Source organism: Saccopteryx leptura, chromosome 6 (genome assembly GCF_036850995.1).
Source record: "Saccopteryx leptura isolate mSacLep1 chromosome 6, mSacLep1_pri_phased_curated, whole genome shotgun sequence".
Classification (NCBI taxonomy): Eukaryota; Metazoa; Chordata; class Mammalia; order Chiroptera; family Emballonuridae; genus Saccopteryx; species Saccopteryx leptura.
In genome coordinates this window covers 153,067,501-153,093,654 of record NC_089508.1, presented here as the reverse complement: position 1 = coordinate 153,093,654, position 26,154 = coordinate 153,067,501, and the positions used below count along the sequence as shown (strand labels likewise).

At 52.0% G+C, this 26,154-nt stretch overlaps 1 protein-coding gene across 1 annotated transcript in view; it reads left to right on the top strand.

The window, feature by feature from the left end:
* COL23A1 (collagen type XXIII alpha 1 chain) overlaps positions 1-26,154 on the top strand; it is a 432,478-nt gene that overhangs the window by 385,558 nt on the left and 20,766 nt on the right. The window contains exons 5-8 of the mRNA XM_066341986.1: positions 7,209-7,235; positions 20,821-20,847; positions 22,152-22,178; positions 23,545-23,571. Coding sequence (XP_066198083.1) covers positions 7,209-7,235; positions 20,821-20,847; positions 22,152-22,178; positions 23,545-23,571 — 108 coding nt within the window. The remainder of the gene's footprint in view (positions 1-7,208; positions 7,236-20,820; positions 20,848-22,151; positions 22,179-23,544; positions 23,572-26,154) is intronic.

The window sequence follows — 26,154 nt, the reverse complement described above, 5'->3', positions numbered from 1 at the left end:
TGTCAACAGGCCTCTCATGCACTCTGCGAACATCGAGGAGCAAGTGGGAAACCCCATCTAGCCATATCAGTTCAGTTAAAGAGGCCACAGAGTCATTGACCCCCCTGCTCTCTCAGACTCATTTCATTCGTTTCCTGAGTCATCTGGCTCTTATTTAATTGCTCCCACATTCCTGACAACAAAGTCAGCAGATCCTGACAATGCCTGGAACACATGTTTGAAAGCTGTGTGCAGAGTGAGCCGGGCCATGGGGGACCACTACGGGGTTGGATGGGGGCCCCCAGCCAGCCTTTCTAAGTAGGGATGCCTGGACAGCCTGAGCCACACGCTCTGGCCTTCCATCACTCTTGGGTGCTCAGCTCGCTGCAGGCCACACATCCCATCTCTGGCAGCTACAGCAGCCGGGAAGCCTAGATGTGAAGTCAGGTGTAGCAGGCTTAGAAGAGGCGCTGGCCTGCTGGGCATCCCTCATCCACTCCGCTCACATTTACAAAGTGTACATGCCTGACCTGTGGTGGCGCAGTGGATAAAGCCTGGACCTGGAATGCTGAGGTTGCCGGTTCAAACCCTGGGCTTGCCCGGTCAAGGCACATATGGGAGTTGAAGCTTCCTGCTCCTCCCCCTCCTCTCTCTCTCTCTCTCTCTCTCCTCTAAAATGAATAAATAAATAAAAATAATAAATACAAAGTGCACATGCCTGCCAGGCCCTGTGCAAAGCAGCAGGAAACAGCAGGGGGCTGGGCAGATGGGGCCCCAGCTCTCGGGGAGCTGCCTTGCTGATGAGGCTGACAGACAACAAATGACACATAAGTAAATATTTAATAATTAAATATTATAAACCACAGCCTGCCAACCATGGGAGTGCAGTAAGTGAGGGTGTCCTGAGGCCGAGGGAAGCCAGCCCTTGGGGAACCTGGAGAGACAGGTGGAGTGTGGTGTCCGGGAGGGGCACTGACAGGAGTGGGCCGCCCAGGACAGCAGGAATTCGAATGTTACCCCATGTGCAACTGCAAAGCCTGGGAAGGGCTGGGCATGTTTTAAAGGTCCCTCTGGCTGGTGGAGTTGGGGTGCCCGAAAGAAGGTGTTCAGTTCAGAGGCTCTGACAGTGGAGCCCCTACAAAGGTATGGGGCCCCGGCGATGTGGTGCTGGTCAGGCCAAGAGAGGGAGTGCCTTGCTGTGTTTTGGAGTGGCTCGGGTAGGCTAAATGTGGCCCACCCCCAGCCACAGTCTGGCCACCTGTTTGGGGATGGTGAGTGGTGACATGGGTTTGGGGTCCCAGGGCATTGCTTTGGGCTTGGACTGCCTCCTCACTAGCTGAGTGAGGCATCTCCCAGGGACTTCTTTCCTGCAACGTGGCCAGGAGAAGGAGAGAGGGCAAGGCAGGAACAGAAGAAGGTGTGCAAGCAAAGGATGGTTTTCAATCAGAGGAAGTGGAAGAGGACATATAGATGGCTGACAGACAGATGAAAAGATGTTCAACACCACTAGTTATCAGAGAAATGCAAATCAAAACCACAATGAGATATGACCTCACACCTGTCAGAATGGCGCTCATCAATAAATCAACAAATGACAAGTGCTGAAGAGGGTATGGAGAAAAGAGAACCCTCGAGCACTGCTGGTGAGAATGCAGACTGGTACAGCCACTGTGGAAAGCAATATGGAGTTTCCTCAAAAAATTAAAAAAACAACTGCCCATGACCCAGCTGGGTATTTATCCAGAGAAATACAAAACACTAATTTGAAAAGATATATGCACTCCCCATGTTCATTGCAACATTATTTATAATAGTCAAGATATGAAAGCAACCGAAGTGTCCATCGATAGATAAGTAGATAAAGAAGATATGGTACATATATACAATGAAATGTTACTCAGCCATAGGAGAGAATAAAATATTGCCATTTATGACGATATGGATGGACCTAGAGGGCACCGTATTTCCCCCATGTACAAGATGCTCCTATGTATAAGACGCGCCTTAATTTTGGGGCCCAAAATTTGAAAAAAAAAATGTATTAAAGTTATTGAACTCAAGTTTTATTCATCATAAAATTCATACAACTCCTCATCACTGTTAAAAGTCCCGGCCCTGGCCGGTTGGCTCAGTGGTAGAGTGTCGGCCTGGCGTGCGAAGTCCTGGGTTCGATTCCCGGCCAGGGCACACAGGAGAAGCCCCCATCTGCTTTGCCACCCCTCCCCCTCTCCTTCCTCTCTGTCTCTCTCTTTCCCTCCCGCAGCCAAGGCTCCACTGGAGCAAAGATGGCCCGGGCGCTGGATGGCTCCGTGGCCTCTGCCTCAGGCACTAGAGTGGCTCTGGTCGCAACAGAGCAACGCCCCGGATGGGCAGAGCATCGCCCCCTGGTGGGCGTGCTGGGTGGATCCGGGTCGGGCGCATGCGGGAGTCTGTCTGACTGCCTCCCCGTTTCCAGCTTCAGAAAAATACAAAAAATAAAAAATAAAAAAATAAAGTCCCATCCTTTAGCTTGTCCTCATCTGTGTCTGATGACAAATCACTGTCTTAAACAATGAGTGCAAAAACAAGCACGAAAAAGCAGGAAATGCAAGTAAAAAAATCTACAACCACTGTATAAGATGCACCCAGTTTTTAGAGCCCTAATTTCTTGGGGAAAGGTGCGTCTTATACATGGGGAAATACAGTATTATCCTAAGTGAAAAAAGTCAGAAAAAGCTAAATACCATAGGATTTCACTTATATGTGAAATCTAAAAAACAAACAAAACAATTAAATAGATACAGAGCACAAATTAATGGTTGCTAAATGGGAGAAATGATGGGTGAAAAACATAAACAGATTAAGGAGTACAAATTGAGCCCTGGCCAGTTTGCTCAGTGTACAGTGCATCGGCCCAGCATATGTATGTCCCAGATTTAATCCCCACTCAGGAGGAGGGCACACAAGAAGTGACCATCTGCTTCTCTCCCCCTTTTTCTACCCCTTCTCTCTCTCTTACCCTCTCACAGCCAATGGCTTAGTTGGTTAAAGCATTGGCCTTAGGCGCTGAGGATAGCTCAGTTGATTCAAACATCAGCCCCAGACAGGGGTTGTTGGGTGGGAGTCTATCTCCCATCTTCTCACTTAAAAAGAAAAAAAAAAAAGTACAAATTGATAATTACAGAATAGTCAAGAGGATGTAAAGTATAGAATGGGGATACAGTGAATAATATTGTAATAACAGTGTATGGTGCCAGGTGGGTACTAGACTTATAGGGGTAATCACTTTGTAAGTTATATAAATGTCTAATCATTCTGTTGTACGCCTGGAACTAATATAATATTGTATGCCAACTGTAATTGAAATTTTTTTCTAATTATAAAATAAAATCAGAGGAATTAGAGCGCAGTTCAGAGCTGTTGGGGATGATCTGCTTGAGAGGTGGGCTTGACTTACAGGCAGGGAGGGATGGTGGGTACAGCAGGGTCCCTGGAAGGTGGAGGTGAGTCAGCATCTCTTACTTACCTGAGGGACTTAGAGAGGGGGCAGGGCACAGGTGCAGGTGCAGGCAGTTTTGTGCATGTGGCATCAGAAAGATGGCGGTGTCCACCCAGCAGCTTTTCTTTCTTTGTAAAACAGGGAACAGGGTGAGGAAGTGAGAAGTCAGCTGTACAGATGTCCAAATGGCCAACGCCCTGCCGACCCCTCAGCTAGACTTAGGGGACGCATGGCCCCCATGTTACCATCCTTGGTATTAGCAACATTATACATTAGATTAGTTTTCAAGCCAGGAATCTTTGTCTCACCACTTTCCTTCCACCATTCCCCATACACCCTGCCACTCCTGCCTCCATCATTATTAACCTTTTGAGTAGTATGGACGTTCATGTAAGTCCTCGTGCCTCCTGACCATCCAGAGTTCGATCATACATGTACGTCTTTAAACTTTGAGCTGGAGCAGTAAAGGCGTGTGTGCACGCCTCCCTTTCAGAAGCATTGCAGCATGTATTGCCATCTATCCTGAGGCTGGTGAGCCCAATTATCAGTATAAAGAATCTCTGAAGAGTACTACCAGCCTCAAAGGATAAGCCACAATGAAATGTTTCCTATGTCAGCACACTACAAGAAGGGAGCGTAAACAGAGGGACACAAGGGTGGTGTGCATTGAATGTAACAAACCACTTTGCCTGCATCCATGTTTTGAGGAATACCACAGTTTGAAATTTTTTAAAACGTAAGGAATAAATAAAAATACCTATAAATTGTCCTAAGAATATCATCATATGCAAGTACATATTTGAGATTCTGCTAATAACAATACTTCTTTATTTACAGATGGAAGGTATGCAAGAATTGCATGAGATAACAAAAATTTTTATTTTAAAATTGTGTAAGGCAACATTAAAAAAAGGCAAATATGTGTTTGTCTTGTTTCCACAAATTGGTTATCAAACAAACATGAATTTAAGTTAATAAAACCATAACTGGAACTAATTTCATTTTTTGAAAAAAATTCACCCCTGGGGATCAGCGAGCATGAAAAAAACTCACTACTCAAAGGGTTAAGTCAAAAATCAAGTCCTGTCTTCACTGACAAGCACCTTCCGACTCATTTCTATCTCCACTGCCAGCACGAGTCCAGGTTGCATCGCCCACACAGGAACAGCTGCATCACCCCCATGCCCATTCGGCCCCCTCTAACCACCCCTCCATGCAGAATCCTTCGGTGCCCGCCCCCAGCACCCCGGGGCATGGCACCACGACAAGGCCCGATGCTCTAGCTGGCCTGCCTTCTCCCCAGGCCCTCTCCTACTGCAGCCCTGCCAAGCCCAGTGATCTTGGTGTGTTATGCCATGCTCCCATCTTTGCCATGCTCATCCTTCCTCTCCCAGAAATCATCCCTCACCCTCTGGACTCAGCCTACCTTCCCATCCTGAGTGGACCCAGCGTTGCCCAGGTCCTGCACTTTCACCTATATAATTGTTTTCCTAAATACCTGTTCGTTCAAGGAAATTACACTCACCCTTGGATCTCATGACTTGCCTGGATGAGCTCCACATCTAACCAATTATGTGGCTTTAGACAAGTTACTTCTTTCTGTGTCATCTGTCAGATGGGTGTGTTCATCATATCTCTCACAAACTGCTGAGGTCAAATGCAGTCATGGATATGCAATATGCTTTGCACACCTTAAGGTGAGGGCACTTGTCAGTGTCATGAGAGTTTTCCGTGAGTCCCCAGCTCTGGAGACAAGCCATGGCTTGCTGCAGAGCCTTTCCTGCAGCATCTGAGCTCTTAGACTCGTCCCATTCAAGTAGCCTGTGCTCCCTGGCTAGGCGCCCCTGATCCTGAGGCTGGACCTTCTGCATGGCCTGTATGTCTGTCAGCCACACACACACATCCAGGGCCCTTATACTTGTTCTTCCCTCTGCCCCAGATGTTTTCTTCCCAAGTTTTCCCCTTCAGTAGAAATGAACCAACTCTCAGTGAGCACGGAAACTTGTCCTTCAGGCAGGAACAAGGTCCGATTCCTTACCCGGATGGCCAAAATCCCACATGGGTGTCCCCAGCAGGGATCAACAACAGCTTTCTGAAATGAATGTGTTAAGTAAGCCATAGGTGTGGGGTTGCCGCCACCACACTCCCACCGCAGCCCCACCAAGGGCAAGGCACTCACTCTGCTCTGCCACTTGTTTGGGGCCCATTACAGAGTCAAAGCCTTGTGGGAAGGGGAGGCCAGTAGCTGTTGGAGGGAGGGCCAGCCAGGGGAGGAGACCGTCTCGCCCTGGATTCTGACTGTGGCCTCTCTGCTTGTGTTTTGCAGGTCCTCCAGTAAGTGCCCTGGATTATGCTCTCTGCTCCTGAAAGATAAGATATTTTGTTCCCTCTCTGTAGCACTTCCATGAAAATAATACTAAATTAGAGGGGTGTGTCCTAAAAAAATCATTCTGAACAGGGGCCATATCTTTTTAAACATGTAGACGAATGCAAGCACAGAACTCATCCAGCTTGCCCTGCCCATTGAAAGACTCTGTGACCACTTTCCTCCCAAGAGAGCTGGCCCAGCTGGACTGCCCAGGCTCCACCCACCGCACTAGTGCGAGCACCACGGGCACATTTTCTAACTGCGCTGCCCAGCATCCGTTTCAGTGTTGCTGTCTCACGTGCTTTTAGCCAGGAATGAGTTGGGCTTAGTGACTAGATTGCGGGGTCTGTATCTATTCTTTGCCAAAATAGGTTTGGCTTGCTGAGTTGGGCAGCTGGCCCTGGGGGCGCTGGATTTGAAAACCGGGTGGGGCAGGGGCCTGCGCCCTGAGGTGGCCTTGAACCTGGGAGTGGGCTGGGGGGATCGCCTAGAAGTCGGGTCTCCAAGAAACGTGCTGAGCTTGCTTGAGCCATGGTGGCCTCAGAGCCTGGAAAATCCTGGCAAATCTATTCAGGAAGCACAGTGAGAGTCGGCTTGAGTCTAAATGCACCTTCGAAAGGAATTCCTTTCGGATGAGCGGTTTTATTTTTTACTTCCACTTGCTGTGGTTCATTTCCTGACGGGCAACCCTCGGAATCCGTGCTTCTCCGCACCTAGCGCCCCACTGAGCCAGCAGCCAGAAGGAGTATGTAGATTTATGGGCCGAAAGCAGTTTCTTATTATTGAGTGGTTCCTGGCTGTCACATGGAGGGGGCCTCGCTCAAGTGCGTGATGCGGGGGGCTGTAGAATGAGGGTTTTTGAACTTGGCTGTTAAACTATTAAGTGCATTAAACAAATGCAGAATCCTGAAGTTGCAACCTGAGATGGATGCCAGCTTCAAGCACGTGGAGACAGAAGCATCCAGGAGCAGTAAATGCCTCCCCTACCACATGGCTGGCTTCCAAAGCTGTCTTCCTCAGTTCACCCCATCCAGGGGCAGGAGAACTTTCCGTGGTGACTGTGACACCGACCTTGGGAACCCCGTGTCCCCAGGTGGTCCTCGCCATGTGTGCTGCTGACACAGGGAGGACCTGACTGGATGTGTGTCCTGGTGGCCCCTCTAGGGTGGCCCAATGAGGCAGGAAATGGTGCTCTGTCCCCCCAGACCTGTCAGAGCTCTGAGTCTCCCCACAAAGGCATCAGTTACCCACCAGCAACCTCTGCTGCAAACCAGAGAACATTGGGCGGGAGGGGGGGCAGCCTGGGCCCTGATTGAGTGCTAAGTGTTGCCATATGGTTTTCTGCCGTAAGTCTGATTATTAATGACGTATTAATTACCACAGGGGCAATCAGGACGAGATGGCTACCCGGTAATTTGCCATTTATTTTTTGCTCTCTCTGCCCTTTTCTCTCAAGCCAGTATTCTTCCTCTGAGCCTTTATTTAACCGTCTACACTCCTGTCTCCTCTGCTCCTCAGGGGCTCATCTTTCTGTGGAGGGATTAGCATTAGCTCAGTGAGATACCACAGGACCTGCAGAGCTGCAGGGCTGGCCTAGGGACCTGTCTTCACCTCCAGCTGCCCCCCAGGAAAAGCAAACAGGCTTTGAGGAGTGGCCTTGGTGTCCTGAGCCCACCCTGAACTGTTCCTCCTGCCAGTCTGTCTCATGGAGCACAGGGTCCTGCCCTTAGCTGTGGGGTGCCCTTTTCCCAGTGCACAGAGAACTCTCCATCCCCAGTCCCCACCTACCCTGTTCTGTCACCACCTGGGAACAGCCGTGTAGCCTTTGTGGTGTCATCACTTGTCAGATCTTTTACAATTAAACCTAAAACTTAGCTTGTACTTGGAATCAAGCCCCCAGCGCAGGCTGGGTGAGGGCCACATAAGAAGCAAGTTGAAAGGTGGCCAGGCGCTGCTGAGCCCTGCACAGACATCCTGACACATCAGAGCAGGGGCGAGCCTGGTGGAGGGACAGCCTGGCAGGACCCTCATGTTGAGAGTGTGTTTGTTCTGGGCCTCAGGCCAGGGAAATGTGGGTTGATTTAGAGGCCTCTTTGATGGCCAAATCTGTCCCAACTCAGGACAGGCTGGTGACGGAGGCCAGGTAGGGGTCCCTGTCTCGCATGAGATGTCTTCCCACGAGGCTGTGAAGACTAGTCAGCCAGGAGCATCCAGGAAGCCTGGGCTTGGATTCTAATGCTGTGTCTCCAGCTAGGTGACCTTGGGGAAGGGCCTCACTCTCTCTGAGCCTGTGAGATGAAGTGATGAAGGTCTCACCCACAGCATCAGAGTTGGGATTAAATGAGACTGAGGTGACTGTCACACACAATGCATCATAAGCCAGGCCCTCCGTGACTCACAGGAGACTTTGGGAGCATTTATCTCATGTCCACAGAGCCCACACTGGGTTCAGAGTTGGGATCTCTGGAGCAGTCAGGACAGCTCCCCCAGTGGTAGCAGTCTGGCCTCTCAGACCAGAAATGCCCTGTTCCTCGCGGAGCGCCCACCCAGTCCCCCGCCATCCCAGGGCAGTGTCCTGGGGCCAGCCCACCACCCCCCAGAAGCTTTCCCTGACTAGGATCCTATGTGGCAGAGTCCTGGGGAACCACAAGTTTTTTCTAGAATATTTCAGCCTCATGTCTTGGAAACATTCACTTCACCAGCTCAGGAGAACTGAAAACATTTTTTTTTTTTAATTTGAGAGGAGGGGAGGTAGTGAGACAGACTCCTGCACTGGCCCTAACTGGGATCCACCTGGCAACTCCCATATGGGGCCAATTCCCTAATCAACCGAGCCATCCTCAGCTCCCGGGGACGACACTTGGGCCAATTGAGCCACTGGCTGTGAAGGGGAAGAGAGAGAGAAGGGGGAGAGGGAGGGAAGAGAAGCAGATGGTTGCTTCTCCTGTGTGCCCTGATCAGGAATTGAACCCAGGACGTCCATATGCTGGGCTGACACTCTATCCATTGAGCCAAACAGGCAGCGCAAGAACTTCCTGACAGATCCCCTCCAGATAATGTAGCTAACTGTACAGGTTACTCCAGAGTGTGGATACACATGTCCAAAGGGCTGAGGGTGGTGGCTGGTAAGGGATTTCTTCCCTCTTCCCACATTGCCATGTCTTCTGAGCACACGGTGACCCAGGCCTCCTTTCTCCCTGGCATCAGAGAAGACTTTGGCTAATGGTGGATGGGGCTGAATGTTTCCAAGGGGTGAGCTCTGTGGACAGTAGGCAGGAGTTGGGTGGCCTGGGGTTATATACAAGGATTGGATCACTTGGCTGCCCTAAGTCTCCATTTCCTTCCCTGTGAAGAGGGGAACTGGGGTTCATGTGAAGTGAGGTCACTTCTGGAGCACCCAGACATTGCAGGTCACAGCAGACCATGGAGAGGTCATGGGGCATCACAGGGATGTTGGAAATATAGCCTGAGGGGGTTAGCAGATGAGAAGCTTAGCAGCCTGCCTGGGCCAGAGAGGGGCCTCTGTGACTGTGAGGGTGGAGAGCCAGGGGACGCTGTACCGGACAGGTGCAGATGGGTGCGAAGTTAGGAGCTTTCTGGGGAGGAGGCAGGCCGGTGCCCAGCAAGCCTTCCTCTCCGCCTGTTTGCAGGCAGCCCTGGTCAGTGCTCTGCCCTTCAGCTCTTCAACCCTGGGGGGTCATAAGCAGGCCCTTCCAGGCAATGGGCAAGGAGAAGCCAATGTCACACCCAGGATTGCCCCAGGGCTGGGTCACCCCTTTTCTTGAGGTGGCCCAGCCCGGGTTTGTAGGTCCATTACCATCTCCACACCAATCTGGGCCTCTCCCATGGCGGGGCTCAGGGCGTCATTGCCTCTAGCCCAGGAACCAGCCTGCGCAACCAGTTCTGTGCCTCCCAGCACTCTCATCCAGTCATAGCCATGAGGACCACAGGGTGGGGCTCCCCTACAGGAGGGACAGGAGGCCTGTGTGGGCAGGGGGAGGGTAGGAGGCTTGTGAGGCTCATATGTTTTGAGCTGAAATCCAGATCCCTTGGCCAGTGGAGGGCCTGGCTCCCAGCCTGGAGCCTGTTTACAGACTGCTCCATGTGGTCATCCCAGAGGTTGGAGCGAGTGCCCTAGCACAAAGGGCCTGAGGCACCTCGTGTCCTGAGTGAGCATCACATGGGCTTCCTGTCAGTCAAATACAAGTCAGGCAGGCTGCATGGCCTCTCAAAACATGGGGATATCACACCCATGGAGCTAGGTCTGTGGGTAACATAGGCAGAGCCCCTGGATAACATCAATATCTCTCCTCATCTCTGAAAGCCTTGAGGGAGGCAGGCCAGCCTGGGTAACTACTCTGATCCACCAAAACAGACATTGGCAGTCTTTAGAGCGGAAAACAGCTTTGAGAACCGTCTCGGGGAAGATTTACTTAGCTTCAAAACCAGCCTCAGGGAGGATTTTTTTTTTAGTTTGTGCCTAAAACATATCACTTCCTGAGGAAAAGTAAGAGCAAAAAAGCATTTCCAGGAGGGCCATAGTTGGGCCTGTGCAACTGCACTGTAATTCAGGCTGGCCCTCCCCTGAGGAGGCCAGCTGAAACAGGTCCATGTGTGGACCCAATAGTGGGGGCGGGGACCGAAGGGCCGCCCACATCTGTGGGGAGGGGTGTGGACTAACAAGGGCCCAGGGTCCTGTGTCCAAAGCTGTGTTGCACAGAGGCTGGTCCATCCTTGCTGCTACAAAGGTTTGTTAATCACTCTCTACCAAATGACAACAGAATCGTGTTTTTTATAAAACTTTCCCAAAATAGGGAAAGGCGCAAAAAAAGAAAAAAGCAATCATCCATGATTCTGCCACCCACAGATAAGTCCTGTCAATATTCTGGTGTTTGTTCTCCCAGCATTCTTTATGCACAAGTTTGTTTGTATATTTCTAAGTCTAAAATTGAGATTACAATGGACATAATTTTTGTAGCTTTTTTCCCCACTTAATCTATCATGAGATTTTTCCACATCACTAAGAATTTTTATAGGATATAATAGCTACATGGTGATTTATCATATATAATTTATTAACCAAGTTCCAAATTATAGTATTTATATTGACAATTTTTCACCCTTGCAGTCAACATCCTGGGAATAAACCTAGACTTACTTCCATGATTATCTCCTTACGATAAATGTCTAGATGTTGAATTGCTGGACCAAAGGGTTTGCACATGTTGGAGGCTTTTGATGTGTATTGCCAAATTGCCCTCCGGGAGTCTGCGCTAATTTACATTCCCACCAACAGCGTATGGATGCTGCATGTTTTCCCAAGCCCTGGCCAACTGTGGGTATAATCATACTTCTAAATCAATGCCAATATGATAAGTTAAAAAAATAGATGTGCATATGTAAGTATCTTGTTTTAATTTACCGTGTATTTTCATTAGAAGTATAGTTTTAGAGCTTATAGCCTTGAAAGGTTTCTGTGACTTCACCTGGTGGTAGTTTGTAGAATTGCAGGAATAGCATTTGAAGAGAAGATCCCTAGGCTTAGAGCTTTCAGATCCCAATTGGTCCAGACAACATGGTGTCAGTAGCATAGGGAAGTTTTCTTTTTCTTTTCTTTTTCTTTTTTATTTTTTTTTAAGTGAGAGTACGGGAGATAGTGAGGCAGACTCCCGCATTCACCCCAAACGGGATCCACCCAACAACCCCATCTGGGGCCAATGCTTGAGTACCGAGCTTTTTAGCACCTGAAGCTGACACACTTTGGACCAACTGAGCTATCCTCAGCACCTGGGGACACGCTTAAACCAATAAAGCCACTGGCTGTGGGAGGGGGAAAGGAAGAGGAGGGGGAGAGAGACAGTGGATAAGCAGATGGTTGCTTCTCCTGTGTGCCCTGACCAGGAATCGAACCTGAGACATCCATATGCCAGGCCGAAGCTCTATCCACTGAGCCGCCGGCCAGGGCCAACATAGAAAATTTTTGAGTTCAAAACATTGTGAGGCCAAGATTGGACCTGCAGAGGAGCATTGAGCACAGCATTCTTGTATTTTGGGGTAGTAATCAGGACTTACATTGATAAACTGGTTGTGCCATCTCATAACTAGGAGGCTTGGCTCCCCACTCCAAGAGCTAGAGCTGTGGTTCCTCAGGCACAGTGCCTGAGGAAAAGAGGCGGCCCCAGGGAGCCACATCCCACTCAGCAAGGGCTCGTAGGTCTCTACTGGCCTGGGCTCTGAGCTGCTTCGTTAAGTGGCTTTCTGGGCCCGGTCACCTTTATTGGGATTCTGACCACAAATAAAGAAGGCCTGTCACCACCATCCTGCCCACTGTCCCTCAGTTGAGAATGAGACCCTCCCAAACAGAGACTTTGCAGCACAGTGAGGAGGCTGCAGTGCACGTGAACAGGGCTTCTGCCCCACAGAGGAAGATGTGCTAACTCTGCCTGGGACCAGGGGCGGCCTCACAGAGGAAGGACATTTCAGGGATGTCTTGAGGGATGAGTAGGAGTTGGGAAGGTGGAAGGGAATTTTATGCAGCACAAACACAGACACCGTGATCATGGCGGAGGGTGCTACATGGTCCCTGTGTCCAAGGATGATGACTCAGAAAACAGGCAGGGAGAGGAGAGAAGGTGATGCTGAGTAAAGCCCCAACCCACTTGAAGAGGTTGGAGGCCAGGGAAACCCCTCACGACCTGGACAGATGTTTGTATTGAGAAGGCCTCCCTGCTCCAGGGCAGAGACTGTAGGTCTAGGTAGGAGGCAGTTGTAATAATTTGCGGCTGAAGCCTGAACCAAGGTGAGGGTCCAGAACCAGCACTCCTCATGGCCGGCAGCGCCAGCCACCCAGGCACAGTGCCCAGGACACATCTGGATAAATGCACAGGAGCTGTGGGGGGAGGAGCTGCACAGCGTCAGGGCACATTAATGGGAGCACCACAGCCTCGGCCCTGGGCATGGCAGAAGCTCCGAGCAGAAATGTGGACCACAAGGCAGGGCCTCAGCCTGGAACCGATTTTGGAATGAATGACTCGGCTGGACTGTTTGGAATTAATCAAGTGAACAAAGAAGGACCACAGAGCAGCATACATTCATATGCTTCCTTGCTCTCTTGTGGTTCAAAAACAGCTTTGATTGTGAAAGTGTAATGAGTTAAATGATTCTCTGTAACATCCCGAACTCATCTGTTTTAAAGTCTGACATCCTACAGCTCACTTTAATCTGACCCCTGCGGCACTGCTCCTGGCTCCCCAGCCCCGGTCCAGGTTTCAGCGGAGTGGGACAGAGTGAAAGCAGGCTGCCCGAAGTGAAAACCCAGATTGGAACCTGGGGAGACACAGCCAGGCCCTCAAGAAAGGGCCACCACATGGGCTTTTCCTCCCCACGGTCTCTCGCCACCCAAAGCAGGAGCTCCTTGGCTCAGATCTCTTACCCTAGGGCACACTCTGTGTCCCTAGTGTCCCCTCAAGTGTCACATGTGGGGCAGCTAAGAGACAGAGACCTGTGCGCTGCTGCTCCAGCCCTCGGTTTCCAAAGGCCTCGCTAACCCTCTCAGCTTCTCTCATCATCCAGACAGTGGCCAGGGGTCCAGCCCTGGGTTTCAGCCCAAGGTGCCTGCTCCAGATTCCAGCTCTAGGAATGAGCAGGGCTAACCCTGTGGGGACAGCAGAGGTGTGTCCTGCCCCTCTGGGCGTGCCTCTGATGATATATTAGCAGAATGGGACCCTCCAGACTGGTTGCCGCCTGACCTCTCCCCGCCTGCCCAGGCAGCACAGCACCCTCACTCCCCTGCTTGAAAGAGAGTGCTCACAGACCAGTACCAGTCACTGAGGCAAACTCGGGTCCTTCGGGTAAACAGACTTGTGAGATTTTAGATGTTTGGGCATGAAGCTGGTCCACCCAACTTCTCCTGAAATCATGTACTGGACCCCTGTCCTGTCCATGTGGTGGAGAGAGAATGGGCTTTGTGGCTCTGTAGACTGTGTGACCTCAAGCCCGTACTTAACCCTCTTCAGTAGTTAAGGGAACCCTAGGCTGGGCACACAGGCTGAGCTCAGTGAGTGACAGTTTCGGCTGCTATGATGGTCACTGACCCCGGGAGGGGAAGCCCTGGAGGCTGAAGGAGTCCCTCTGCAGCCATTGTCCCCAGTGCCTAGCGCCCTGGCTATTCTCACACGCCCTGACCTGAATGCGGGAGTCAGCCAGCGCCCAGAGCAGCCTTCTGCAGGTCGAGAGCGCCCTCTGGTGCTCCCAGGCTGGCACTGGCACTAGTGGGAAACGACATTCATCCATAGAGTCGTCCACTTGACAGTTCATTCCACAAATACTTATTGTGTTCTCGCTATGTGTGAGGGATTTTGTATGGCATTTAGGATACAATCTCCACAGCTATATCCAGGGACCCTACCCCCATGGAGACTATGGGAGAAAGAATCAAAATTCATGGGAAGTCCCACCTCACTGTGCACTGGGCTCAGGGCCAGGAAGGTACAAGTTGCTGCAAATGCCTGTCACCCGGGCACAGCCTACTGAGAGTCAAGGAGAGGAAGGGAAGCACAAGCCAAGATCAGAAGGCCAGGTTTGGCACTGACAAGTGGGGAGGTGCAGGGGGGTGTCCGGAGGACGGGGGGGGGGGGGTACAACCAAGGCAGGTCAGGCTCTCAAGGGAACAGAAGAGTGAGGGTGGGGGGCACCACGCCAGTGGCCCTAGGAACCTAGTGTCACTGAGCCATGTGGCTGCCTCCCCAGGGGCCACAAGGTGGAGGGAATTCACAGTGGCACCCAACTTGAGGAAGGCCAGCCTAGGAGGCAGTTCCCCCTCACTGGAGGTGTGCAAGTCAGGGCTGCACACCCACCTGTCAGGAAGGGCATCTAGGGACAGATTGGCCCCATGTGTCATCTCCCATACAAGATGGGGGGAGGGGTTCCACCAATGGGGCCTCCCTTTTGGGGGCTACTTAGACCCACACTTAGTGAAACATCTTGGCACAAGCCCAGCTTGGGGAACCTAGGGAGAGCACTTCAAAGACTCCTGGACAACCCTCAGAGCCAGGCCAGTAATGGCACTAGAGTGGCAGGGACGTCACTGTGGAAGCAGTGGTGGCAGGAAGACACAGTCGGTCTGTAACTGAGAAATTATTGGGTGAGGAGGAGTTGAGGAAGGCTTCTGAGATAGCATGTGAGTCTCCAAGGAGATGGGGAAGCACAGGAGAGGCCCGGAGGCTCTGCCTGAGGGTGGCGGCTGAGGGTGTGCGAGGGGGGGGGGAGGAGGTGGGAAGTGTTCAGGGCTCAGGCTGAGACCGAGGTGTGTCCTGGGCCTCACTGGCCATGCTTGGCTGCTCCATCTGTGAGGCCTCCTTCAGCTTCCTCATCTCTGCGATGGGGATAACAGCAGCAGCTGCCTGACAGGACTGTGCTTGGGGTCGGCCACATCCAGATGACAAGGCAAGGGACTGTGTCTCTTAGCTCCGCCCCATTTCTGGACTCCCCTTAGAACTGGCCCAGAGAATTACAGTCACACTAACCCAACCCACTGGGTGCCACTCTCCAGGCCAGGTGTTGTCCCTATGGGAAGCCATCACACCCACAGCCCTCCCATTTTCCAGAGGAGGAAACGGGCTCCGCAGAAGCTGTGTGGCTCACTGCGAGGTCTGCAAGGCCGGGATATAGCAATGAGACGTCCCTGCACCTTCGAAGTGCAGGAAGGCTGGCCATGGGGGGGCAGAGGCAGGGAGGCTGGTGGAGGCTGGTCCAGGAGAGAGGCCAAGTCCTAGGCGGGGGAGGTGTGGACCTGAAGAGAGGGGCACAGTTTGGAGACAGTTCCAAGCCAGAATTGCAGGCTCACAAGACCATTGTTGCCTTACAGGAGCCAGCTAGGGGAGGGAATAGGGGAGGCTGCTGGGGGCAGGAGAGAGTAGGGACCGCTGCGGCCTGGGCTGAGTGCAGAGAACACGCTCCATCCAAACGGGGGTGCCACAGTTCAGCCCATGCAGGTGGATCATTACACCTTACAACGTTTCAAGAAAGGCTAAAAATCCAAAACTTACATAAAGTTTTTGGATCCTTAAAGGTTCCAACCAATTCATTACCAGTGGGTGACAGTTGTGCTGTCTGTGGAAACCAAGCAGCTCAGGGGTAGCTTTCAGAGAGGGTATACGGTCAAACTGAGAGAGGCTGGGAGGAAGAAGGTGAGGGCCCCAGAGACGGAGGTCGGGGTAGGAGGGCAGAACATCCATGGCCGTGGTGTGTGCTGCTAGCTGTCCGGGTCTCCCTGTCTCCTGGGGTCTGGGTAAAGCCAAGTCCAAGTCACATTTTCTGAGTCATGCTGTTCCAAACAGGCTGCCACCCTTTAGACGATCTCTGTCATGTAGTTCAAGACATACTGGGACAGTCACACTTCTGGCCACTGCCACGCCGTACTGCTAGAGCTCCTTCCAGCAGGCTGCCACAAAATGGGTGCCCAGCCTGTCTGCGACCTCCATTGTCTTCCCCCAGACCAGCCCCACGTGTCTGGAGACATCAGACCGAGACAGCTCAGACAGACAGCCTGACTTACTGGCCTGTCTCCCATCCTCCCAAACCCAGTGGGAACCCATTATCCCCTCACCCCCACCCGGGAACAGTTTTTCCTGATACCTGACAGGGTAATTATGTAACAGGCAAATGTATAATTTAAGCAGGTATTCGGGGACCAGTTCAAAGGCATAGCACCACCTCTCCTAGCCATGATGTATAATGTGGACGTACATGTAATTGCTTCCAGTGCACTGAGCATGCTCTCTTCCCAAATAGAAGCCAGCTGGCTTCCCAGCCTCACAGAATCACAGAACTGAGAGCGACCTGGAGATTTTCTAGGCCAGCTACAAACCCAGATGCCCCTACACAGCTGGAATGGCACTCACTGGGGCAGCAGGCCTGGGGAGAAGCGGTCGGGAGGGGCAGAGCCTGTAGCCCCGCGGCAATGCCCAGCTATAGGAGCACCAGGCCCAGCAGGTATTGCAGACATGGGGCCCTGAAGTATGAATTCTTCCAACTTTCCAAGACAAGTCCAAACTCCAGATGGTTATGTAAAATGTCACAATTTTTAAATGTTGCAACTAATTCGGTTAGTTGTTTGTTTATTTGCTTTTAACTGCATGGACCAGATCAAACCTGGCTCCAGGCCAGCCCCCCACTGTGCAGATGAGGGATAGGAGGGCCTCACAGAGGCCCAGGAGCCGGTCCCTGGCCTCACAGGCTCCTGGGACCCACCCAGCTAAAGCCCAGCAATCCCCTCACTTGCTATGCATTAGGTGACTGCAAAGCCCACTTTTCAGTGTCCCAGACCCCGAAATGGTGTTCCCTGAGACGCACTGTGCCCAGCTGTGCACCAGGGTTCAACCTGGACCTATGAAGAGAGGGACCTTTCTTCCCTTTCTCAAAGGTGGGATTCAAGTCTGGGAAGTTGCTATACCCAGACCATCTTGCTGAGCTGGCATGTGTGCAAATGGCCTGGCCTGAGAAATCAACACCACATGGAACCGGCCTGCCCGAGGGGCTGCCCACCACCCCTCATGGCCCTAATGAAAGAGCCTTCACACAGGAATGTGCACGTCCCAGCTGAGACCCCAGACCCCAACAGCCTTGTAATTTGATGAATTGTCAACATATGGGCCATAATTACTGGGCCCTGGACTGATAATCCTGGTAAGCCCCTCATCCAGGGGCCCCGTCCGGGTGCATTTCAAGGCCTCTGTTCCCTGACAGGAGCCATCAGCATTAATTACAACCAGAAAGCAAGACAGTCCCGCAGCTCCGGCGTCAGCATTTACTGCTGTCTGCATCTAAACACGGCCCATTTGTTGACTTAGTTCAGCTCAGCAGATAACTTGCTGATGGATCAGGAGGCTGGAGCCCCCCGCCCCCCGGTGTGGTGCAGACAGGCCATCATCGCACAGCCCCTCCGCTGCAGGCATGCTCCGAGGCTCCATTTCCTCAGGGACAGTGGGACGCCCCAGCAATGGAGCCAGCACACCCCACATCCCCAACTTACTTCACCAGGAAACCTCCCCTCTTTTGCCACCTTGTTAATTTTTCTCAAAGGATGGCTCTGTGGGATGCTGGTCAGGAACCCTGGTGTGAGGAAGAAAGTGAGCAGAGCCTGCTTTCCCCCTGCCTGCCATTTGGAAGGCCACGCTAAGGTTACTTCCCAGCCCTCCCCACCCCCAGGGCCAATGCAGACCCCGATTTTGTGTCAACTGGCCTGTAGGGTCTCATGACTCAGGTTGTCTGAGAGGAGACAGAGAGACTGACTGGGGCCTGTGGAACTTGTCATTGGAGAGGAGCTGGTGAGACCTGCATCTTGCAGATGAGGAACCTGAGGCTCGAGGATACTCTGCTCCCTGAGGGAGGCAGGTCTGAGCCAGCACACGGGGGCTCTGCCCACCTGGACTGATTCTCACGTGCAGGACATTCTGGGGCTCAGCTGATCTGCATGGGGGGGGGGGGGCGTCAAGCAGGATCCGGCTTCTAAACAGCTGTGAGGTTTGGGAGTCAAAAACCTCTGGTGAATTTCTTGGCTTTGCTCAGTCAGGGGAAGAAGACTGTGGGCACTGAGTACCCACAAGGCACAGTGCTATGGCATCTAACCCTCAGGACCCCCCATTCTGTGGAATCTGAGGCCCAGAAGGCATCTGACCACAGGCAAGGCCCAAGCCCTGCCTTCACCCCATGCACGGCCCAGGTGCCTTTCCTTGCTGCTCCTCTTGTGAGAGACTCAGAGAGAGGAGCAGGGGACAGTGGGCGGTGGCACCCACAGTCTGGGGCAGTGAAGGGCTCCCGTGATGGGACCGAGCCCGTGTGTGTGCTGGCAGCTCAAAGGCTGGGCGGGAGTGAGAGGTCCAGGATAGAGACGCGCAGGCAGGCATGGCCCTGGGAGGCCTAGCAGTGCCTGAGTGGGGGGTGGAGGCATGAGGCCCAATTTTAGCAGACTGGTGAAGGGAGGAGGACCCTGGCATGTGAATCCAGGGGTCATAGCAGCCAGGAGCCCCCAAGAAGAGACCAGCCAGCTGACCAGCCTGATGATGGAGACCTGAACTGTGGCAGGGGCTTCCCAGGAGTCTCCAGGGCCTGGCTCCCCAGATTTGGGGGATGGACCACGCCCCTCTCCTGGGACTCCAGCTATCCTCAGGGCCATCAACCCCACATCCACATCTATGCATCAGCTTCAATCAATACTTCCTCTTCCACGAAGTGGCTTCTCCACTTCCCAGAGCCGAGCTGTCTGTCCCTGTGCCTGGCACCCACGCTAACTGTCCCATATGATACCTCCCCTGATGGTGAGGCCGGTGGCCAGAAGCACTTAAGAGACCAAATTTAAGATCATCCCTGGTTCCCTGCCTGAAGCAAGGCCCTGGTGAGAGGCTGCCTTCAGGTATGGGGAATCACAGATTGGCTGCTCAGGGCAGCCTGGAGGTCAAGCCAAGGGAAGTAGACATTTACCATTGGACCCAGTGGGCAGTGTTGCCAATTACCAGGCTGTGCCTAGACCCAAAGTTTCGTTGGGTGGGTGGGTGCAGTGGTTACTGGTCCCCTGCAGACACCACAGAGCCTCCAGCCCATGAGGTGCCCCAGCTCTCAGGACTCGCCCTTGTGTTTTCTGGCTTCCCTCAGCCTTGACTTTTTGCCTGCAAAGGCCACAGCAATGCAGGAAGTTGAAAGAGTCTTCAAGACTCTTCCAGTTACGTCTTAGCCCATTTGAGCTGCTAAAACAAAGTATTACAAACTGGTGGCTTATAAACCACAGAATCTATTTCTCAAAGTTCTGGAGGCTAGAAGTTCAAGACCAGGACCAGCAAGGTCAAATTCTCATTGAGGGCCCTCTAACAGTTGCAGACAGCTAACTTCTCACTGTGTTCTCACATGGCAGAACAGAGCTCTCTGGGCTTCCTTTTATAAGGCCATTAGTCCCATTCATGAGAGTTCCATCCTCATGACTTAATCACCTCCCAAAGCTCCACTTCCTAACACTATCATATTGGAGCTTAGGGGACACAAATATTCAGTTTGTAATAAATTACAAGTGACAGCCTAACCAGGAGGTGATGCAGTGGATAGAGAATCAACCTGGGATGCTGAGGACCCAGGTTCAAAACCCCAAGGTCTCCAGCTTGAGTGTAGGTTCATCTGGCTTGATCATGGGGTCGCCAGGTTGAGTATGTGATCATAGACATGACCCCATGGTCACTGGCTTGAACCCAAGGTTGCTGGTTTGAGCAAGGGGTCACTGACTCAGCAGGAGCTCCCCCCCCCCAAGCCTCATTTGAGAAAGCAATCAGTGAACAACTAAAGTGACGCAACTACAAGTTAATGCTTCACATCTATCTCTCTCTTCCTGTCTGTTTGCCCCTGTCTGTCTCTCTCACTCATTCTTTCACTTAAAAATTTTTTAATTAAAAAATAAAATAAGTTACAAGTGACAGAAACTCAGTTCAAGCTGGTTTTAGGAAAAAATGTATTCTCAGAAAAGAGAAGACCACCTGGCAGTTTCAGCTTCAGGCCCTCTGCCCTGTCTCTCTCTCAGTCTCTTCGCTGAGCTGTCCTCCCTGTCCCTCTTTCTCAAGCCGCGTGCTGCCCCAGGAGCTCCAGGCTTAGCTCCATTGGGTAGAAAGAGCCTTCTTTTCCAAAAGTGCCGCCTTCCAAAGTCCCAGGCATGCCTCTCATCCCCAGACCAATCACCCAGCTGAAGGAAGGCAGTCACGTGTCCAAGCCCCATGGATGGAGATGGGGGTGGTTTGGGGGAATAAAGAAGGCTCTGTTGTCAAAGGAAGAGATTCTGGGCAGCAAACAAAACCCATGTGCTCCCACCCTGAATCTGAGTGAAGTGTATGAGGCCACGGGTTTGGCACAGGCTTTGGTCCCTTGTCACTCAGTGTTACCTCTAGATCATAACACCCAGAGCAAATGCCTTTCCCGTATGTAACCTCTGCTCTCTTCCTCTCTCTTTCTCATTTTTCAGGGGCCACTGGGTCTGGATGGAAAACCAGTAAGTGAGGACAAGGCAGTTCTAGGTGGTCCTGTGATGGGGCTGCCACTGTGGGGTTGGGAGTGACCATGGGGCACTGAGAAAGATCCACTGAGAAGCTGGCTCAGCACAAAGAGAAGCCATTTGGGCATCAGACTTAAGTTCAAATCCAGCTTCACCACCTGCTGACTATGCAGCCTTGGGGAGGCCTCTTCACCTCCCAAGACTGAGACTTCTCCCCTATCAAAGAGGCATATTAACCCTCCCCATATTCACAATGCTGGGAATATGGAGAACTGCAGACAGCACTGTCCCTGGCATAGTCAGCCCTTAAAACACAGAAGTTCCTCCTAGCACGCCCTAGCCACAAAGCATCGCCCTTGATGGCCTCAATACTTTAATGGCAGGCATTGGGCTAAGTTCTCAACACTCGGGTCATGAGCCTATGGTCCACGAAAGTCCAGAGCAGAATGAATGAGATGCACAGAAAACAGCATAGTTAAATAAATAATTGGATGGATGGATGGATGAATGGATGGATGGATGGTCAGTAAAAAAGGAGGTAATGAATCAATAATTGTACAAATAGTTGGATGCATGGAAGAATAGGTGAGTTAGTAGGTGAATGTTGAACAGATGAGTGAAGAAGTGAATGAACTGACAAGTGATCAAAGAGTTGACTCATTATGTGTGCATTATTAAAGGATAGAGCAAAGAACCTGGATGGACGAGTTATTGAATGAATGGATAAGCAAACCCATTACTGGCTGAAGTGATAATGGGTGGTTTGGTGGGGGATGGAGGCTGGTGAGCAGATAAGACCCTGATCAAGAATTCTGGCCCCACCCCGAGGACTCTGAGCCCCACAGTGGGCCTTGTGGCTTGACCTTCTTTCCTAGAAGGTCTGGTAACTTGTCATATCTGAAAGAAAAACATTTCCCGCTAGCCAGAGAGTGATGGCAGCCCCGTGGCCTGCATGAAGCCACCCCACACTAACATTCCCCACACTCCGAGAGCAGTGGCCTTCTGACCCTCACCCAAGCACAACAGTTGCTGAGCCAGAAGGGTTCTGCTCTCTGGGAAGCCTGACTAGCATATGTGCCTCTGTCCAGAGAGGATACTAGTGGCCCCCCAACCCCTAGGGTCCCTCATGCTGAGGATTGAGGTATGGCACTTCCTTGGGGTTAGCACGGCAGCCTCCTTAAGGGCTGACCATCTTATGTGTGTTTTCCAGGCTCTTCTGTCTGAAAAGCCTTAGGAAAGCCAGCAGGGGGCCAGCCTAGTCCTCCCCTCACTCCTATTCTTTTTCCACCTTCCTTCTCCAGGGACTTCCAGGCCCCAAGGGGGAAAAGGTAAGTGATACTGGAGGCTGTCCAGACACAGGAGGCTGAGGAAGGATGCCAGACATCTGCCTCCAACCCCAGTTCCAGAGTATCACAATCCCTCCTGGAGCCTCAGTTTCCCCATCTATAAAGTGAGGCCAGTAGTGCCTACCTACTATCATGGTCACAAGGCTTACATTTGATCATTTAAAGTTCCAAAAGATTGAATCTGAGTTCTCCGTACACCAAAGTATTACAAAACTCAAAGCAGTCTGCCCAGAACTGGTTTCCAAAGTAATTAATCATGAAGGTGGGGTAGGGAAGTGCCAGGAAGGCCTGGGGCAGGGGATTGACCAATGACTGTCGACTGCATTCTCTGTAGAGACAACACCTATGCCAGGAAGACACGTGACAGAGAGCTGTCCCTGGGATCCTCACAGCCCCTTGCAAGAAGGGTTTTCTGGCAACTGGTGCTAAATGTCACAGCCACAGCCTTGGAGGGCTGAGACCTCTGAGTGCCTCATAAGAGGGCAGGAGAGACAGAGATGTGTGTATCCCATTGTAAGGTCAGGGGACTGAGGGACCAGGGCAGACTTAGGTGTAGTAAGACCGACTGGGTACTCCCAGGAAAGAGCAGGCATGGCTGGACCACATCCCTCAACCTACTGGGGCCACTTAGTTACAGGTCACCAGTGCCCCAGTCCCCCACCAGAACTGAGCAGGGCAGAGGATCTGGTATTCAGAACCTCGGGTTTGAGCTCCACCCTTACCACCAACTGTATGGGTTTTGGCAAGTTGCCCAGCATTATGGGCTTCCGTTTGTCCATTTGTCAGTGTAAACCAACCTCACAGAGCCAGGGGAAGACGGCCCCAGGTTCTGTGTAGACTATGAGACCCTCATGCAGTTGGCAGGTGCAGTGAGTGCCTTTCCACTGGTCCTGGCTGATGCCACTGAGTTGTAGAAATAATTGTCGCAGAGATTTTAAAATCAAAGAGAAACTAATGTTTTAGAATCTATTGCTGCACAATATAATAGTCCTAAACTTGGAGACCCAAAACAATTAATCAAGTAATTATCAGCCCTGACTATTCTGCAGTTTGGGGATTCCCAGAGGACACAGCGAGAGTGGCTGTCTCTGTCCCACCATGTCTGGGGCTGGCAGTCTGTAACAGACCACCTACTTCCAAGCCTGGAATCCACCAGCTGTGTGATCTTGGGCAGATTACTCAGCCTCTCCATGCCTTCATTTCCTCATTGGAAATGGAGAAAAACAGAGCCTGCATATGTTTTTTGGTAAAATGGGAGAGATCATGTATGTGAAGTTCTGAGCACAGAGCTCAATATATGTGAGGTAATAAAAGCAGTGGTAACGTATCTCCCTGTTTTTATTCCTAGGGTGCACCAGGAGATTTTGGCCCCCAGGTAAGAAATGAGCAAGCCACCATCACTTACCTACATGGTTTGTCTCATGATATAATAAAGCATGCCCTCTCACTTATCACAGAAGGGGGTGAGTGAGGATGCTTCCCATCCACAGTCTGTCCTGCTTCAGTTTCGTTTAAGTAGCTGCTGGGTGGGAGTCCCTGCATCCTGTCCTGATGAAGACGGGAAGACTCTGCCAGACATCCCTCACACCCACGACCATGGGTGGGCGGATAGCAGGGCTGGCATGGAGCCCAGACCAGAAACCGACTTTCCTGAGGTCAGCTAGTACCCCCAGACAAGGGAAGGCTGTAAGGGCATCAGCCCTGAGCCCAAACTCAGCTCTGCCACTTACCAGCCAAATGACCTTGAGCAAATCACTTTCTTCTCTGAGACTCCGTTTCTCTGACAGTGAGTAGAGGTGACAACACCTACCCCAAGCCACTGTGGTGAAGATTCATTGCAGTCATAAAAGTGGTACCCAGCACCCTCATGGGAGAGTAAATGGGAGCCTTGGCCAGACCACCTCAGCCCTCAGTGCTCCCGGATCCCAGGTCTCAGCAGTGCCTCGTGCCAAGCCAGGCGTCTCCTCAGCAGAAGCTGAGGCAGAATGGAGACCCCAAGTGGGATAGGCCCCATAAAGACAGGTCTTGGCAGAGGGTCACTTAAGTGGCTCTCTCCATCTCGGCCACAGCCTGGGCAGGCCACGGCGACGACCTGACTACAAAGGCTGTGAGGCGGTCATCAGCTGCCCACAGAAAGGCAGGAGACTGGCATACTCCCCATTGATTTTAAGAAAGTTGTGGGGTAGAAATTGTATCCCATGGCCAGTGGCCCACAGCGAGCAGCTGCCAAGACTGGAGGTGGGGCTGGAGCGGAGGGTGAGTGAGAGGAGGGCAGTGTTAGTGGGGATGAAAGGGCAAGGGGTAGCATGCAGACAGCATGGGCTGAGGCTCTGTGGTCCCCATCCAGCTGCGCTGCGTCCCCGTCCCAGCTCTGCAACCTCATGACTTTGAGCCTGGTTTGTAAAATGAAGCCAGCTGTGCCCACATCATGAGCAGCTGTGAGCCCAGAGCAGGGAAGATATTTGACCCAGTTGTCCTGTGCTGGACCTGTGTGATAGGCGGCCAATGGCAGGAACACAGAAAGCTGGCAAGATGTCCCTGTAGTCCAAGAAAGAGCGCCCTTGAGTCCAGTGCTGTGTTTGGTGGCTGCTGAGAAGAACCTTTCTGCAGCTTTCTGTTGGAGGTGGGAGCCGGTGCTGCGGACAAGGGGCCCACTCCCCAGCAGACTGGACCCCAGCCCCACCCTCTGCATGGGTGAACAACCCTCTATGGGCAACCTCCACCCCGAGTGCCTGAAACAACCCCAGGGTCGCCCGGCCTCACCTGCGCAGGCAGAAGAAGCGGGGCCTGGAGTCCGAGGCAACGGCACCTCGTGTGGCTGCTGTGGATGCAGGTGTTGTCTGGGAGCTGGGCTCCCTCGAGGGGCCTCCCAAGAACAGCACTCCATGTGACAAGAAGCGGCCTGGCTGGCTGCTGAGAGCTCTGTACAGACAGGTCCCCAGCACCACTTGCCCTGCATTCTAATAATGGTCACGTCTGTCCAGAGTCAAGTGGGATGGGGAAGAAGCAGACCCAGCCTTGATGGGGAGGGGCAAAGCCACTCACACCACAGAGGACCCTGTGGGACAGGAGCGAGTGCAGAGGCCTCAGGGGAACGTGGGCTTCCACTTCCAATCACAAGCTGCCTTTCTGTGGGCTGGTGGTAAGGGGCTTTGCTTCCAGAAATAGCCTTGTGGTTTTCTAAATTCCTGTTCTTCCTTTCTGACCACATGACCTGTTTGCTATAGATGGTTTTCCCACAGCTCAGCCCAGGCTTTATAAATAGAGACCACCACTTGCACAGTCGCCACATCCTCAAGGTAGACTGGCCAAGCGGTGTGTCTGGGCCTGCTGGTTTGCGTGTTCCCCTCTACTCATCAGATTTCTAGGGTTAGACCTCAGTGGTCCGATCCCAGTGGGAGGAGGAGGCAGTGGGCCAGCCTCGTTTCCCAAGTAACTAAGGGGAAGAACCTAAGAATCTCTCTGGGACCTGCTCCAGTTTCTAAACCCATTTCTGCCTAGATAAGTAGAGTCCAGGCGTGTTATCCCCAGCCTGGACCCCTGAGCTGTGGAAAGAGCAACAGGGGAAAAGGTCTCTTCAAATTCTTCCTAATACAGCATAAAATGAAACAGGAATTACCCACCAACATCTCCACCCACAGCTGGGTGACGAACCACAGTTTCTTCTCGGTCAAAACTTGGCTATGTCAGATTGATAAGGTCTACATGGTGGAGCCTGAGAATGTCAGTTAAGTTTCTCACAGGGAAAACTACTGAGAGAGGTCTGAGGTACAGCTGACTCCTTCACATCATGGAGCCCATGGATGAAGAGCGTCTAAAAGAGACCACATCCCTCAATGGCCTTTCCTGGCTCTGAAAACCTGGTTAACTGATTACCCTTCCTGACGCTGACCACTCTATCTATAGTGTGGGACAAGAGCACTGCCCTGGCCAGGTGTTCCCAGGATTGGTTGAGGTG